The 18501-nt window shown below is 38.1% G+C and overlaps 1 protein-coding gene and 1 long non-coding RNA gene across 5 annotated transcripts in view; one reads left to right on the top strand and one right to left on the bottom strand.

The window, feature by feature from the left end:
* Positions 1-533: 533 nt before the first annotated feature.
* LOC127455292 (uncharacterized) lies at positions 534-11060 on the bottom strand. The gene is made up of 3 exons (XR_007899653.1): positions 10948-11060; positions 8644-8752; positions 534-2706 (listed from the first exon to the last, which is right to left on the bottom strand). It is a non-coding gene; the product is annotated as an uncharacterized LOC127455292 (long non-coding RNA).
* LOC127455284 (acetyl-coenzyme A synthetase 2-like, mitochondrial) overlaps positions 10978-18501 on the top strand; it is a 23888-nt gene continuing 16364 nt past the window's right edge. Inside the window, exons 1-3 of one of the 4 annotated variants that reach the window (XM_051723036.1) lie at positions 10978-11445; positions 11651-11747; positions 13823-14022. In XM_051723036.1, the coding sequence (XP_051578996.1) occupies positions 11106-11445; positions 11651-11747; positions 13823-14022 (637 nt within the window). In that variant the 5' untranslated portion in view covers positions 10978-11105. Of the gene's footprint in view, positions 11475-11650; positions 11748-13822; positions 14023-18501 lie in introns of all 4 variants that reach the window. The other 3 variants (XM_051723035.1, XM_051723034.1, XM_051723037.1) reach the window with 3 other exon arrangements.

Here is an 18501-nt window from a genome sequence, read left to right as displayed (position 1 = left end):
TACTGAATGAACCTTTAAAGCTAAGGTGTGTCATCCAGAGAGGCTAGCAGTTAGTAAACAAGAATTGAAAGCATAGAGCCCGCCCTCGCTTCAGAGGTGTCTCCAAAGCCACGCCTCCTCTATTACACATGCACGCACACACACAGAGCAGAGTCTAAGCGCCAGGAGGAGAGACATGTTGGTGGAATCGATCGCAACGGTTTCAGATTACCTCATGTCTCATTCACAGGTTAGACATTACAAATAACGGAACATAAGGTAGCTGCGGTTCGCCTTCAATCCTCGCGCTCGTTCTGCACAGCGTCAAGGAACCCGCGCTGAAGACGTATGATTGTCTGCGCGAACAAGTTGCGCGGCGGTATTCGGACCGAATGCAATGATTGGTCGATCATTTTTTAGTCCTGTCCCTTCCACAGAAGATATATATATATATATATATATATATATATATATATATATATATATATATATATATATATATATAATTATTTTATTTTATTTTTTACATTCCAGTGTCCTGCGAGGAAGTTCAAGAACTTCAAGGCTCGAGTTTCAAAATGGATGAAATGTTCTTGAATGTTGGTCTTGTAGTTGGAAGAGGGCCTTTCTGATCAAGCATAATATCTAACAATATCGCATATTCTCTGCAAATACACACATATAAACGGTCTTCCTCCCCTGCAATGCAGTGCCAGTTTGGTGTTGTTTTCACTGCCCCGCCCCTTTGTCTCTGTCCCTGTCCTCCTAACTACATGTCTTTTTTCTTTCAGTTTCTCAGGATGGACCTCTCATCACCTCGACAGAAGGTTTTCCTGCAGGGTGCACTGCCAGGCAGGGATCTAACCGCACTTTCATAAACGCGCGCACACACACACACACACACACACAAAAAGAGAGAGTTGAGAAAAGAAAGTGTATTTGGAAACAGAAGTGAGACCACAGTGCCATCTAGTGGTCACACTGTGTTTAGACACAAATACTAACAATATTTTAGAAGGGCTTGTTTTTAGAAAGATCCCAAACTGTAATATTGCAATGTTGAGGGTCAATAAATATAGGGAAAATAATAATAATAATAAAAAAAATTAAACATGTTAGAATGATGTCCATTTAATACTTTTTCTTGGCATAGGGTTGGATTTGGGCTGGATTAATGAAGGATGATAGTTGTTCACAGACACAAACACTGAAAGGTGAATGATTGTATTACTTAAGGTCACACGTTTTCAGTTAAGTTTTATTTTTAATTTCAATCAAAGCTTTATGTGGTGTCAGACCTAAATTCACTGTGCAAATACAAGTGGCAAGAGAACTTGGAAGTAATAACATTGAAAACCACTTTGAAATCAGCTCACTGTTTTACCTGTCTATATAGCCTAATTTATTTTACACTCACTGAGCACTTTTTTTAGGAGCACTATGGTTGTAATAAAGCGCCCGACTTGGTCTTCTGCTGTTGTAGCCCATCTGCCTCAAGGTTTGACCTGTTGTGCATTCTGAGATGCTATTCTGCTCACTACAATTGTACAGAGCGGTTATCTGAGTTACCGTAGCCTTTCTGTCAGCTCAAACCAGTCTGGCCATTCTCTGAAGATTCTCTCACCAACAAGGTGTTTCCGTCTGCAGAACTGCCACTCACTGGTTGTTTTTTGTTTTTGGCACCATTCTGAGTAAACTCTAGACACTGTTGTGTATGAAAATCCCAGGAGATCAGCAGTTACAGAAATACTCAAACCAGCCCGTCTGGCCCTAACATTCATGCCACGATCGAAATCACCGAGATCACATTTTTCCCCCCATTCTGATGGTTGATGCGAACATTAACTGAAGCTCCTGACCCGTATCTGCATGAGTGTATGCATTGCACTGCTGCCACACAATTGGCTAATTAGATAATCACATGAATAAGTAGGTGTACAGGTATTCCAAATAAAGTGCTAACTGAGTGTATATGAATCTGGACTGAGTCAGCTAGGTGACCATCCTTTAAAGTGTTGTTTAATTTGACCAGAGATTTTGCAGTGGTTAAAAGACTTAAGTTATCTTTACATGTATCGTTGATTTCACCCACCATTCTGGTTTATGGAGTGTTTTATTCTCTAAGCACAAGGAGATGGGCCTAGTTTGAAGGTTTATTATTGCACTTATTTTGAGTGGCATGTTTTGGTTGAAAGAGATAAAATGGGTGCTGTGTGTTGCCTTTTGCTGACCTGAGATCTTGTCACCCCTCAAAATGACAGCACAACCTTTTCAAACCACTTAGAGTCAGCAGTTAACACGATAGGAATGGGCTATTTTCCTCACACAAGAGAGCGGCCCTTCTCAAACTGATATGTTATGAAATAAAGTCAATGTGAGCATTTAAAATTACCTGCATAGTATATTTATTCTGGATAAATTAATCCAAGTCAACAAGTATCTGATACCAATTTAGAAACTGATTTTACGTACACCTGACGTAATGGTGGAGTGGTGATTGTCTAGTGGTTAAAGATCTGGGCAGGTTGAAGTTGATATACAGCCTGTGAGTTACTAAGATGAATATTTCATCTTTTCAACCCCCCCTTTTCTGCAGCTCAGCTTTGGAGAACCTGTGCAGCTGGCAGAAGGAATACAGATGTGAGGAGAAGGACAGAATCCAGTAAGCCGTAATCTCCCATTGAGATGGAGATGCCTGCTCCGTTTTAGGAGTCATGAAAGCTGAACCTGCAAGTTAAGAAAATACACATTATTTACAAAAGCAGAAAAACTAGACCAAAACTGAGCTTAAACTGTGCACTTTATAAAATAAGGCATGTTTTATAGACCACAGTCTGGGAAGTTTTTTTTTTTTTTCAGATAATGTAATGGAAAAGGTCTAAGATGAGTTGTTCATAGACCATTAAATTAGTCTTGTCAGAATAAATTACAAAAACAGTACATCTAAAATAGCTATCCATATTAAGCAAAGTATCTTATTCTCTATTTTATTTCATTCTCTTACTCTATCAGGAACTGTGAAAAATAATAACAGCAGATCATTCATATCTGGAAGATTTCCTTCTCCATATCACCATTAAACACATCCCACTCTTCATCTGCAAGACATGTGGGATAATATAAGATATGCTTTACTATACTACCATATAAATTGACCTTAGCAACATTTAAACTACAAAACACAAGTTTACTTGTGGTTTGTTCTCGTGAGAATAATTTTTAGGAGTTCAGTCAGTCAAGGTCCAAAGTGGATCAAGATTTATTTATTCGTTTGCTGAGAAAAGCTGCCAGTCACCACTTTAAACAGATTAAAGGGTTTCCTTATAAAAGGTAATCCCGTAAATGACCATATTACAGTAAATTTTGCAATATTATGTTAGCATATTCATTTCTGTTATTCACACATAAACAGAAAAACTCCCCCGCCTGTTAAACACTGCCACGAAGATCCGCCTTCTGTTTTCCAGATTTGCCACGCCTCTAGCTCCTGATTGGCTAAACTGTCGAAAACGTAATCTTTGAGTACTTTTAGAGCTCCATGCTTTTAACCCTGTGAGTGCCTTAAAGGTGGAGTAAGTGATTTCTGAGAAAGACTGTTGATATTTGAACTCAACAGCCAAACAAACACACCCCTCCCTTCAGTGCTCCTTCAGAAGCTCCGCCCCCCCAAATTCATGCACGTGCAATAGTGTTGTGTGGATCGGTCCGATCCAATTAGTTTATTTTCCCATTTACAGAGCCAGGGCTGTGTACAAACGCTGGACTTTTTTTCAGCCCACACACAGAACGGACAGCTAGCGGACTGTGAAGAGATATTCGCCGAATTTAACAAAAAGTGTATTGGATTAAAATGACTTACTCCATCTTTAATTAATTTTGGCACTGCCATTATGTTGCAACATTATTCCAATTACAAGATATATGTAACTTTAAAATTAATCTCATATATCCCCACTTCTTATTAGGCTACACTGGAAGAACGTGCTGTTTGGCTTGGTTGACCTCTTAAAATCTGCCGCCGGTGGGTCTGGAAGGAGGCACTATATGGCAAGTCGTTTTAACACTTCCATATACAAGTCATATATCAAATGAAAAAAGTGACCTAATCAAGCCTGCTTGTTCTTTTCAGATGGGATGTGAAAATTAATTAGCCTACATCTTTTACAGTAATTACATCAAATACACTTTCTTTGATGTACACATGAAAGAAGTCCCTAACATTATCCAAGGTTTAGACATTTTAATGTGTATAACTGTTAATCTGATCTCATCTGGAAAATAAAAATGTTTAACATGTCTAAGCCCCTGATTACTGACTATCTGATACCCTCTATGAAAGTCCATGGTGCAATGCAGCTCCTTGCCACACACTGAAAGAGCAAGAGAAGGCATCCCGTTACAAATTCACGGACAGGGATCAGATCCAGGAGTGCTTCGTGTTCTGGATCTTAATTTGTCAAAAAATGGAGTGGTGCAGAGAGCGAGCGAGAGAGAACTTGTAAACAAAGAACATTTGTAGGAAAGGTAAGATATCAAAGGTCAAGAAACTGGGTGTGATATCTGAAAGAAGACAGGCCATCAGATTGTTGTGTGATAAAGGACAGCAGCAAACCGAGTATAGCTAGTGTTGAAAAGATGACAGATAGATAGATAGACAGATAGTTCGTTTGGGATCAAAAACATTTAAAAGGTCTGAATTTACAGGCATGCTCTGGCACACGTTCTTGTGAAGGACATGCTTTATGCATTCCTGGGAGGAATAAAAAACAACAACAACAAAAACATCATTTTCAAAATAAAAGTCCCTAAACATTTTTCTTATGACAAGGGACTATTAAAGATGTATAGGGTTGATAGAAGGGATGGAATCCTGGACTAAACATTTATAATATCAGAAAAAAGGTAAGGTTAAAATTAGCCAGAAGCCTTACTAAAACCATTCTAGAACTATATTCTATTAATATCTTTGGTTTAAGCCTTTTGGTTGTATTGTTCTTAATTTTTTTATCCAGTACACATCCTTCTTCTTTCAATGTTGGGTTAACCACAGTCGATTAATTTCTAGGTCTGAAATCTTAAGGCTTGCAACAGAATGTTCTCTAAAATGAGAATAATATTTTGTCCGGCTCCTGGCGACTCACCTGATATCAGTGTTGTTTTAAACTAACTGCTAGGGTATGTTTTGTTTCACCTATACATAATTTCCCACATTTTATACACTCTATAACATAAATTACATTGCATCTTTGCAATATAAAAGTTTGTAAAATGGGACTCCCCTAGTAGGAATATTTGTTAAAAAACAAAATTACTGGATCTAAAATGAAGATGCCAAGATAGAAACTTAGGTTTATAAGCAGAATGTTGTATAAATCTTTTAAGAATTCTTCTAAATTCTGCTATCACCTTAAAGGGTCTCAAAACTTTGTGTCTGTCCTGTGACTGCTGAAAATGGGTCTTCACAACAGAATTCAATTTCCCAGCCATTGGTGAAAATAAACTAATCAATGGAATCAAAGATGTTCCTTTATTCATATCCTTTGGGATATTCATATTATTTTTGTCTCCATTAAACAACCTACAAACCTCCACTATAATACCCCTCAGAAATCTCTTGCTATAACATCTAGGTCTGAGGTATTTAAAAAGTACCAATGTTGCCTCTTCAACATCTTCTGGTTGGGAGCAAATTCTATGAAATTGGATCAATTGAGATTTAATAATCCCCTTAAACCTATGTTTAGTGTGAAAATTAGTGTAATGCAAAAGTGCATGTGTGTCAGTAGACTTAAAAAAACACCTTTGTAAACAAAACTTTCATTCTCCCAACCACAACTTTAAAAAAATCTTGGGTGTCTAAAAATTCCAATCTTTCTTTTTTGGAGGTTGTACTTGATAGTGATACTGGGATGATGTGTATTTAAAATCTACAATACATGACAGGTAAAACAGGGCATTTCTGAAAGACAGTTTGCTCCCAGTCTGCCATATAAATATCTGCATAAGCTGGGGCAAATTTCTTTCCCATAGCTGTGCCATGTTTTTGTAAATAGTGTTTAGAATTAAATAGAAAATCATTTCTAGTTAGAACCATTTCCAGCAGTGACAGAATGATCTCATCACATCTTCCTGGATCTGGATATCTCAAAAATATGTTCTTTACTGCCTTGAGTCCCAAGGCTGTATCAATATTTGTATAGAGGCTATCAATATCAATAGAAAACAAAAACGTATTTTCAGTAACTACAATATTTCTAAATAAGTAACTAAATAAATCTCTATACAAAATGATATATATCCTTTATGTAAATGGGATGCAACTGTTTTAGAGGATTTAAAAAATAATCAATATATTCTGCCACCCGAAATGACTCCGAGCCACAGTCCGATACTATGAGTCGACCACACGGAACTTCCAAGGGAAGGGAAACATCCATGTTGTTGGATCCTTATGTATATTTGGTAAGAGATAAAACTGATGCGCACGTGGATTATCTGGGCCTATAAGATACCTCAATTGCTTTTTATTAATATATTTTTTCTCATAAAGTACATTTAATACTTGTCTTATGCGTTTTGAAAGAGGCATATAATGTTTTACATTACTTAATTGACGATTCGCTTCTAAAAGATATTGGCTACTATCCATAATTACTATGGCTAAACCTTTGTCCGCTGGTTTTATAACAATATTCCAGTTTGATTTTAAAAACTTTTAGGCCCTGCGTTGTTTCATCGTTAATTAATCCATAGAATCCTGATTTTTGAAATGTCTAAAAAGAAAATGTCTATCTCTTTGAATAATTTTCCTAATAAAAGGAGACACATTTTTTTTCTGGTGGTTCCCACATAGATTTTTCAATAAAAGGGACTGAGGAAAATTCATAATTAAAACCTAAGTGATCTAAAAGTCTTAGTTTTCTATGATATTGGTATAAGTTCCCTCTTAGTTCTGCATAGTCGACAAATGTAAGACCCTTCTCCAAAAGTTGTTCTTGGTCTCCAGAAAGAATAAAACACTTTGACAAATCTAAAATACTTCCAACTCGTTTAACTGAAACAGCCAATGCTCCAAAGTTTGCATTGCTGTTTCCTTTGACCAATGTACAGGATCACCTTGAACAGTATGAAAGAGCAGTTGATTAATATCTGTTAAAGAGTTGCATTTGCAGTTTTTCTCAATCGTGTTTGCTCAATTCTCGAATGAGAATTATTTTTTTCAAAACAATTAGTTCAAATCTCTGAACAGTTAGTTTCTTGTTCACACCATATTTGAATTTCTTATTAATTTAAGCAAATTGCATGTGTTTTGGCACGTGTGCAAAAGAGTAAGTGCAATTGTCTACAGTTTGCACAATAACTAAATGCACATGGCTGGCTGATCAAAACTGATGAGTTGATTCTCAGTGAAATTATCATACTCTTCACAACAACTAAACATTCTTTCATCGTGTGAGCCATCACATGCAAAATGATCCATTCAATTATCAAAATCTGTCAGACACACATGTATATTCCATAAATATCTATGACATGGAATGTTTGTGATGTCTGCTAAATCTCTGGCCAGACCAACATGAGTGACAGGATGTCCACCAAGAAGATGGGAACTTGTAGTGTTACGTACTGTGAGGAGGTACAGTTTATTGTTTTTTTTTTTTTTTACAGAACTACCGCAGGTTTTTCATTATTTGATGAAACTGTTTTATTTTTGTTTTTTTTGCATGGATTTCATTTTGTGGCAATTTTCTGTTTACTATATATGCAAGAAATGTGTAAAAATGGACATGCAAATGTGAATTTTCTGTTTACATGTACTTTTTCTGTGTACTGCAGTATTGTACAGTACTGACTTTTCCCAGTAAACTTTTACCTACTATTGAAATCGATATCTAAAAAGCTCAGTGTGATACACAATAGCATTCATCTAGACAAAACTGACATTCTTGTATAGTACAGTAAGCAGTCAGTGTCAACAAAGAGGTAGAACAAAAGTGAAATTTGCATATAACAAACATTTCCAGGGTTGACTGCCACGGTGAAAAAACATCTAAACATTTTGACCAGTACGGCTTACACGATGACAAAAATACTTTTCATTTTGGTGGCATTGGCCAATTTAGTAACACAATAACTAGGTTTTGAAGCATGAATTAAATGTTTTGGGTGAGTTACTACATTTTGCATACATGCAATAGTGTTGTGATGGCCCATAAAACAGTTGTGACAACTGCACTTACAGTTTAGAGAATGTTAAGACTGTTTCAAAAAATGAGCCAAAGCGATTGAGAAAAACTGTATTCATTATGTATTCATTAAGCCTGCAGATGAGATATTTTTGTCGCCCTGGTTCAATAAAAAAATTGATAATGGGCACAAACAGCTGTGCATTGGGAAAAATACCCGAAGCTACATTCAACAACTGCTGTAATTGCTTGATCGATGTTACCAGTTCTTGTTCCCTCAGACAATTATTTAAGCCCAAAGAGAGTACCACCCTCTGTACATTATCTTGAGGTGTCATTTTTTTTTTCAGAACCCCAGTCATATGATAAAACATGGCTCCCAGAAAGCTATCAAGAAACCTCCCACTGGAGGGAGGTGGATCACTTTGGGGGAGATTCAGGATGGGGTTTGGGCTTAGGACAATTGTCTTTTAAGTACCCGGTCATCATATTCTCTCGCCCTTGATCACCTAGTAGGCCAACCACCTCCAGGACCCTTTTTATTTCCGGGGTTTCTTGACGAATTTCTGGATCTTTCGGGTCCTGTTCTGTAGGGGTGGGAAAAGAGAAAATTACACCTGGTTGCAGTACCACCACATTACTTTAAAAACCTGGTTTAAATGCATTAATTCCTAAAGTTGTCTTGGGAAGTTCCATTGAAATAGATACCACCTCAGACTTCTGTTTCTCTACCCCCATGGGTTCTGCAGTCTGTTTTTTCCTCCTTGTCTATACCCCGGCCATTAGGCAGACAGACAGACAGACAGACAGACAGATAGATAGATAAATAGATTCAAAATAATGAGACAGACAGATAGACCGACCAACTGACAGACAGAGAGATAGATAGATAGATAGATAGATAGATAGATAGGAAAAAATTATGACAGATAGGCAGGCAGACAGACAGACAGACAGACAGATAGATAGATAGATAGATAGATAGATAGATAGATAGGAAAAAATAATGACAGACAGACAGACAGATAGGCAGGCAGGCAGACAGACAGACAGACAGACAGACAGATAGACCGACCAACTGACAGACAGACAGACAGATGATAGACAGACAGACAGATAGATAGATAGATAGATAGATAGATAGATAGATAGGAAAACAATTATGACAGACATATAGATAGATAGATAGATATGAAAAAATAATGACAGGCAGGCAGACAGACAGACAGACAGACAGACAGACAGACAGACAGATAGACCGACCAACTGACAGACAGACAGACAGATGACAGACAGACAGATAGATAGATAGATAGATAGATAGATAGATAGATAGAAAAAAATAATGACAGATAGATAGATAGATAGATAGATAGATAGATACATAGATAGATAGGAAAAAATAATGACAGACAGACAGACAGATAGGCAGGCAGGCAGGCAGACAGACAGATAGACCGACCAACTGACAGACAGACAGACAGATGATAGACAGACAGACAGACAGACAGATAGATAGAAAAAAATAATGACAGATAGATAGATAGATAGATAGATAGATACATAGATAGATAGATAGGAAAAAATAATGACAGACAGACAGACAGACAGACAAATAGGCAGGCAGGCAGACAGACAGACAGACAGGCAGACAGATGACAGACAGATAGATAGATAGATAGATAGATAGATAGATAGGAAAACAATTATGACATTCAGGCAGACAGACAGACAGACAGACAGACAGACAGATAGATAGATAGATAAAAAATAATGAGACAGACAGACAGACAGATAGACCGACCAACTGACAGACAGACAGACAGACAGACAGATAGATAGGAAAACAATTATAACAGACAGACAGGCAGATAGATAGATAGATAGATAGATAGATAGAAAATAATGACAGACAGACAGACAGATAGATAGATAGATAGATAGATAGATAGATAGGAAAACAGTTATGACAGACAGACAGGCAGATAGACAGACAGACAGATGACAGACAGACATACATACAGATAGATAGACAGATAGATAGATAGATAGATAGATAGATAACAAATAAGTAGACAGACAGATAGGCCGACCAACTGACAGACAGGCAGACAGACAGATGATAGATAGATAGAAAGATAGATAGATGGATAGATAGATAAAAATAATGAGACAGACAGATAGACAGATAGACGGACCAACTGACAGACAGACAGACAGATGACAGACAGACATATAGATAGATAGATAGATAGATAGATAGATAGATAGATAAAAAATAATGAGACAGACAGATAGACCGACCAACTGACAGACAGATTTTGTGTATGTATTTATTTATTTAAAATGGTGTCAGGAAACAGGTTGTAGTGTCTGAACTGCCCCTGAGGACGTCGTCCACTAGAGGGTAGCAGGAGTTTAGGGTATAATCTCAAGGGACGCAACGTGTCGCAGTAAGTAAAACGTTTTAGAAAAATGAGGTAACATGCTAGAATTAAACGTATACAAATAAAACCCAGTAATATGTGACAGAATAGCCTACGTTTCGTGTGATAGGAGGTAATAGGACGCTGGCAATATCTAAAACAATTTCGTAAGAAAACATTTACGCTTTTTGATATTGAGCCCTCAGAAATTTTGGATTTAAGGATTGTTTTAGCACGACTGCTTTAGTTATTAAAAGACGACTTTACATATTATGTAACATCCAAAACTCCCGCTTATAAAAGGAAATTGCATTGTACCATTGTGAAAGCCAGAACACAAGTGAGTCTTGACTTACATGCTGAAGAAGGATTTATAGGGCGGGTGATCTGTAGTGTCCCGTGGTGTGTTTTCTTTTAGACAAGCACTTTGTCAGTTTCCTCCTCCCACACTGCAAGCCTGTTTCTGTTCAGAGAACGCCCACAGTCTGAGGAGACTTACAAACTTAACGGAACAATGGCTGGACGTGTGAGCAGACGTTTGCTGAATTATCTGAGCAGGGAAAACATCTTTAGAAGCAAGAAATGTCTGCGTAAAAGTGTGTTATTCATCTCACAGTGCCATGCACGATCGCTGTCCAACAGCATCAGTGCGGCTCAACCGGACCTGAGCTCGCATCTCGTTGGAAAGACATATGCAGATTTATACGAACTGTCAGTGAGAGATCCCGAAACTTTCTGGGGATCCATTGCCAAGGAAAGGCTGACATGGACCAAACTTTTCGATCAAGTGAAGGACTGTGATCTCTCGAGTGGGAAAATTAACTGGTTTCTTGGAGGCCAGCTGAACGTCTCTGGTAATAAGTTTCACAGCTTATCTTTATTGGTTCGTTTTTTTTATGATCGCATACATTTCATGTCCCAACTCCTACTTCCAGATATCAGAAAAATATGTATTTTATCTCATAGTCATATTCCCACATGCTTTAGAATTACATGAGATATTTCCCCCCCCCCAAAACAACTGTAAATCTAGTATTTTCCGTTTAAATGAATTGACAGTGAACTGTTTGGATGTACACATGGCAAAGGATCCAGACAGAGTGGCATTGATTTGGGAGAAAGACGAGCCTGGCACAGAAGAAAAGATCACCTACAGGTACATTTGAAGCTCCTGAGAACCTTATATGTGGCCCTTATCTTCACCCCCACCCCCCAGTCTTACAAGGGCACATTTTGTGGACACTGATATAGACACAGTTAAAATAATTGTATGTGTTTAATGCAAGTTAAAGGGATAGTTCACCCAAATATGATAATTCTCTCATCATTTATTCAGTCTCATGCCATCCCAGAAGTGTGACTTTCTTTCTTCTGCTGAACGCAAATGAAGATTTTTAGAAATATCTCAGCTCTGTTGGTCCTGATAATGCAAGTGAGTGTTGGCCAGAACTTTGAAGCTCAAAAAAGCATACAAAGGCAGCATACAAGTAATTCATATTACTCCTGTGGTTAAATACATACCTTCATGATAGGTGTGGATGAGAACCTGATCAACATTTGAGACCTTTTTTTTTTTTTTTGCTATAAATCTCCACTTTCACTTTCACAGTTTTCTTCTTTTGTTTTTGACCATTTTTTGTGCATATTGCCACCTACTGGGCCAGTAAAAAAAGGACTTAAATATTGATCTTTTTCTCACCCACACCTATCATATTGCTTCTGAAGATATAGATTTAACCACTGGAGTCATATGGATTACTTATATGCTGTTTTTATGTGCTTTTTGGGCCTGCAAAGTTCTGGCCACCATTCACTTTAATTGTATGGACCTACAGAGCTGAGATATTCTTCTAAAAATCTTCATTTATGTTCAGCAGAAGAAAGTAAGCCATACACATCTGGGATGGCATGAGGTAAATGATGAGAGAATTGTCATTTTTGGGTGAACGATCCCTTTAAGCTCTATCGACAACATTTGTGGCATAATGTTAATTTACTTCAAAAATAATTTAGACTCGTCCCTTTTTTGTTTAAAGAAAAGCAAAAAACGTGGTTACAGCAAGACACTTGCAATGGAAGTGAATGGGGCCAGTGATTATTTGTGGTAATCAACATTATGCCAGTAATGCTGCCAATTGAGCTTAACCTGGAACATTCCTTTAACGTGATATGAGAGCACACACCACCGAAGGGAAGACTTTAGGGGGAATTCCTTCCCATGCAAAAGGAACTGCATAAGATAACCCTCTTTCTGATGGAGAACAAAGGAAGGTTTTGATGGTTTTTGTGTTGGAATGTGCCCTCTCTTTCACTTTCTCGCTCTCCACGGTGCTTGTGATTGATCACAGCTGAGATTCGGATCAGTGCTGTTCATAGTAAGCTAAATATCTACTGTTCGCAGGCATTACCAAAACACAATGTTCAGCAGGCTGTTTCTTCTAATCTAGCCTGTGCGTTAAACTTTGAAAAGATACTATTTCTCATATTTATTGTTGAGATGCAGAGATTATTCTAATGACAGGGATTTTATAGTAGTTTCTCAGTAACTCGGATAGAAATCATGACAGGGTGTTGGGTGAAGAAGCAGTCAAAAAGCAGAAGTGTGTAACCATGCAGTATGACACTGTTAGGACAGTACTGTACACGGCAACCATTATTTCCTGCTTACAGTGGTAAACAGGAAGTGCAAACACACTGATACGCATTAGTACGAAAGTAAAAGTGTTTATTTGGTGATCTCACTACAGTGTATTGAAGAGATCCAGAAAGCCTTGGGACCTGACATATGTGACAAGTAAAAGCTGTACTGTGGAGTTCTCTGCTTAGACACGCCTTTGATTCTCATTCATGAACTGTTCACTAAATCACACTACTCAGTTTCCAGATAAAGTCTTATATGATGGCATAGTAACACATACATCAGGCATCTACAAATATACTAGTACTGTATTATGGTATAAATACATTATTAATACACTACAGATAAATTGCCAGCCAATTTGATGTCAGAGATATATCAGTGATCTCTCTTTCTCTTATTTTCTTCTCATGTTTCCATGCAAGTTCATTTAACTCAGCACTTGAACCACTTGAAATTAAACCAACATTCAGATTTACTTTTAAATTTTCTCACTTGAGGAATTTCCTGTTAGTCAGCTGTATAATTGTACTTCCATAATTTATCTATGTTTAGAGCTGTAAAACATCTGGATCTTTGCCACTACATTTCAGGGAACTTCTAAAGATGACATGTCGTCTTGCCAACACATTAAAGAATCACGGGGTCCAGAGAGGAGAACGAGTGGCCATCTACATGCCTGTGTCTCCTATGGCAGTAGCGGCCATGTTGGCATGTGCCCGCATTGGTGCAGTGCACACTGTGGTGTTTGCAGGGTTCAGCTCAGAGTCTTTGGCCAGCAGAATTCAGGATGGTGAGTAAGAATGTATGGTCGTTTTGATGCATGAAGCATAAAGCAGTTTATGTAAACAAAACATGTAATGCAACCTATTTTTACATTTTAACTGGCAAAATGTTTTAGATCATTTCAATTTATACACTGAAATGTAACCTTTGATAGATCATCCATCCTGCCTAATGAATATTAAATCATCCATCCTGACTGACAACGCCAAGAATGTTAGATCCAGTCTCACATTAGACCTCTCTTGCCGTCAGAAGATATCCCAAATTTTCTTTTCAGTTTTGTCTGATATCAAAAAGGTAGTCAATATCACTGCTTGTTATGTTAACTCTTCCACCAGCCCAAGAGCTTGGCAGAGTCAGCAGGGGAATATAGCAGAAGTTAGGAGATGAAGGGATGGTAAAAATGAGCTGATTGAATAATCTTAGTTCAACCATGACAGCTCTCGGAAAGATTTAGCATGCTAATGTGGTTATGACATATTGATAGGATATTGGTCTTGGTGGACTAAATCTTGCCATGCTTCTGCTGTTATAGAGAAAGTACGGAGACTTGCTAAAGCTGGAACATTCACAGATATACTGAGTTAAGCATTAATGCTGGGCGATAGGACGATGTAATCGGATATCGATGATGTCTTACAAAGATCCCGATGCCGATTGTGAACAGACAATGATCGACAATATCGGAAAATGGCGAAACCATGGATCTGGGAAGTCATCAAATATATTAAACAGTGGCCAAGGTGTGAAACTAGCACCCGCCACCCGCCAAATGCGACGAGGTTGAATCCAGCCCGCAAGTTCCTTGTCCAAATGTATTTCATGCACGGGTAATTTTGCTCATCTAACGGCAACAAGCCGGCGACCTGTCTCGGAGTGACACATGACAGGAAATACTGTTAGTCACAAAGACATGTGCTTGAAGAAACACACTTTATTAAATTTTTAAGAACAGACAAAATAGGGGGCCTGGGTAGCTCAGCAAGTAAAGACGATGACTACCACACCTGGGGTCGCAAGTTCGAATCCAGGGTGTGCTGAGTGACTCCAGTCAGGTCTCCTAAGCAACCAGTTGGCCCGGTTGCTAGGGTGGGTAGAGTCACGTTGGGGTAACCTCCTCGTGGACTCTATAATATGGTTCTCACTCTCGGTGGGGCGTGTGGAGAGTTGTGCATGCCGCGGAGAATAGCGTGAAGCCTCCACATGCGCTAGGTCTCCGCGGTAATGCGCTCAACAAGCCACATGATAAGATGCGCGGATTGACAGTCTCAGACGCGGATGCAACTGAGATTCATCCTCCGCCACCCGGATTGAGGCGAGTCACTACACCACCTTAGAGCGCATTGGGAATTGGGGAGAAAAGAACAGACAAAAGAAAAGCTGTTAATGCTTGTGTCTGATTCGCTGTTTGTTCAGAGGCATGCAGCACAAGCCTGTCGTGGTGAACACATGCATGTCGGTGAGTCTGCCTCAAGGAAAAAGTGCATGTAAAGAGTTTTCACTGCTTTTTTCTCTGTTTCATTCATCTGAAAACTGTTTTCAAGAATAATGTCGTCTACAAGATTGCTGCAAATGATCTCCGATCATCTCAGGAGGTGCTGTGAGTTTAGTTTGTGTTATTTCCACTCGGTTGGAATGCATTGTGAACGCAACTCTGCAGGTTCCGTAATATATATCTTTGTATTAAATAAACAAGACAAAAGTGATTAAATCATAAAGTAATGCAAGACACGTTCACCTTGAACCTAAAATTGAGTTTTATTTTATTTTATTTTGGCAGAATTAACTGTATTACCAGAATGCAATACAAACACAAATTCGGTAAGAACACACATTTGGCAGCATTATTTTGGGAACACAAGGGAATTTATTAGGCTTATTTATTTGGATTATTATTGTCTTCACATTTATAACTGTCTTCAGTTCTTAATCTGTAGGCTATTAGTAATTTTCCTCCTGTGTTGATGGATGCTTGCGTGATGGCAAATGAAGCCGTTGGAGACGGTAAATGTTTGGATTTGGGGAGGTGGTTAAATAAGATTTTTTTGATCACTTCATTATTTTATTGCATTTTTCGTTTAGTTTAAAGTGCAATTTGAATTTAGAAATGTCTTTTGTATATGTTTTTCGTGTTTCAATAAATTAATTATATTTTTAAAGCAAAAACAATTCACCGACCCTCAGCAGGGGGGTTGACGATGTAATCAGATATCACAATATTTTTTTAGGCAGTTATCGCAAAAATATATTTTACATATCGACCAGCCCTAATGGACATGCTGCTGCTCATTTGGAAAAAAAACAAGACATGCTGCTGCACAATTACACATAAATATAATATCCTATGTAGCAAATCTAGACCTGGGGAGGTAGAGGGTTTCAGAGAAAACTCTCGCAGTGCACTGCAGTGAAACTGGCTTACTTGCAGACTGAGCAAATTTAAATGTTAGGCATAGAGAGAGTACGCAAGTTAATTGGCTATTAGATTACATGTCATTGGCTCACATAGTTTTATGCCTGAATTTAGTCATTTGCGTCTGTCTCAGTGCTCAGTCTTACTTTGTATGACCAACACAAGTTCAAAACGTGTTATACCAAGCAAAAACAATGGAAAATTACTGCTTCACAACATCGTCCTGTGACAGACCTTGAAATAGAGACAGTCCTTTATCTCTAACTTGTGAAGACAGTATTGCACACAACATGAGATTAAACTGAAATAATAATGCCTAGCAAGAGCAAAAAACAATATAAAAATAAAATAATAAGTAAAAATGAAAATGTAAAATTAATAGAAAGAAATGCAACACAGATGTATGTTTGCGCTCCTGAAGTTACAGTATACACACACTCAGGTTGCATTTAAAAACTCAAATTAGATCTTTAGAATTTGTCTTTTCTTTAGCAAAAGCAAACTTAAAAGAGGCACTTATTATGGAAGTGAATGGGGCCATTTAAAGACAGAAATGTGAAGCTTGTAATTTTAAAGCACATTAATTCTTCTGTTAAATCTTGTGTATTATTTGAGCTGTAAGTTGTTAAATCGTTGTTGTTTCAAAATGAATATTATGGTCAGTAGAACACCAGATTTTTCCCAAATATCTTTTACCACAGTTACTAAATATATATATATATAAATGGGACATGAACATTTTTCACACACCGTCTAATCACAAATAAAGGCTTTTACTCAGTTCTTGTTTGATGAGATGAGTTTCACATACATACATTCACTTTTTGTGAACAGTTTGTAGGCCTACAAAGTAAGAAAATATGAAAACAAAGAATATCTAAACAAATGTACGTTTTTTTTCAAATAGAACCCAGCTTTATTCTTGGTTTGCAATGAGAGAAAGAAAGAAAAGAAAACAAACAAACCAATGCAAGTCCTTTAGTCCTTTAGAAATGTTACACTATAATCTGTGCAACAACCCCTTTTTAGTCCCTGTGAATTAATAGTCCATAGTACAAAATAATTAAAACATTTCAAATAAACATCATTATCTCACAAACTATACAATTGAAAAGTTGGGACTGTGTAAATGTGTATTTGTGTGTGTGTGATGCGGTTGTGGGTGCAGTGTTTGTCCATGTGGGTTTGTACCATGCCACACTAATCCATTGAGACAGGTTACAGTTCTCCAAAGTCAGTATTAGCGCTGTATTGACTATGAATGAGTTTGTAGAGGCAAAAAGAAACGATATCAGGGCTCATACCTGTAGTCAGACGTGCACAGTCACAGTCAATCTCTCCGTGGCCAGCAACAGAGGACACTCTCACCTTCTGCATTTCGTAGCCCCACATCCACGCTCAGAATTGGCGTCACCCAAGCTTCGTAGCGATGTAGTCAGCCAGCTATGATCCAGGTGAGTTTCTCAACAAGGAGTTTGTTGTTCCGTTTGCAGCGAGAGCGTGACTTTCCATAATATGGCACATAACTTTAGCTCAGCATCTTAGAACTGCGATACACCGGTCGTTATCGCCCTCCTGCCTTTCTTCTTCTCATCAGTACAACTGTACAACTGCGGGTGCACTTCCCTTCTTTCACACCATCGCTCCTACTGCACACCGTTCTCAACGCACCACCTTATCGCACCTGTCTTGTTCTCATCTTCATCATCATCATATACACCGATCAGCCACAACATTAAAACCACCTGCCTAATATTGTGTAGGTCCTCCTCATGCCACCAAAACAGCGCCAACCCGCATCTCAGAATAGCATTCTGAGATGCTATTCTTCTCACCACAATTGTCCAGAGCGGTTATTTAATTTACCGTAGACTTTGTCAGTTCGAACCAATCTGGCCATTCTCTGTTGACCTCTCTCATCAACAAGGCATTTCCGACCACAGAACTGCCACTCACTGGATGTTTTTTGTTTTTGGCACCATTCTGAGTAAACTCTAGAGACTGTTGTGTGTGAAAATCCCAGGAGATCAGCAGTTACATAAATACTCAAACCAGCCCATCTGGCACCAACAA

The sequence above is a fragment of the Myxocyprinus asiaticus genome, chromosome 17, assembly GCF_019703515.2.
Source record: "Myxocyprinus asiaticus isolate MX2 ecotype Aquarium Trade chromosome 17, UBuf_Myxa_2, whole genome shotgun sequence".
NCBI lineage: Eukaryota > Metazoa > Chordata > Actinopteri > Cypriniformes > Catostomidae > Myxocyprinus > Myxocyprinus asiaticus.
Note: the sequence above shows the minus strand (reverse complement) of the source record. Positions and strands in the feature narration are given on the sequence as shown.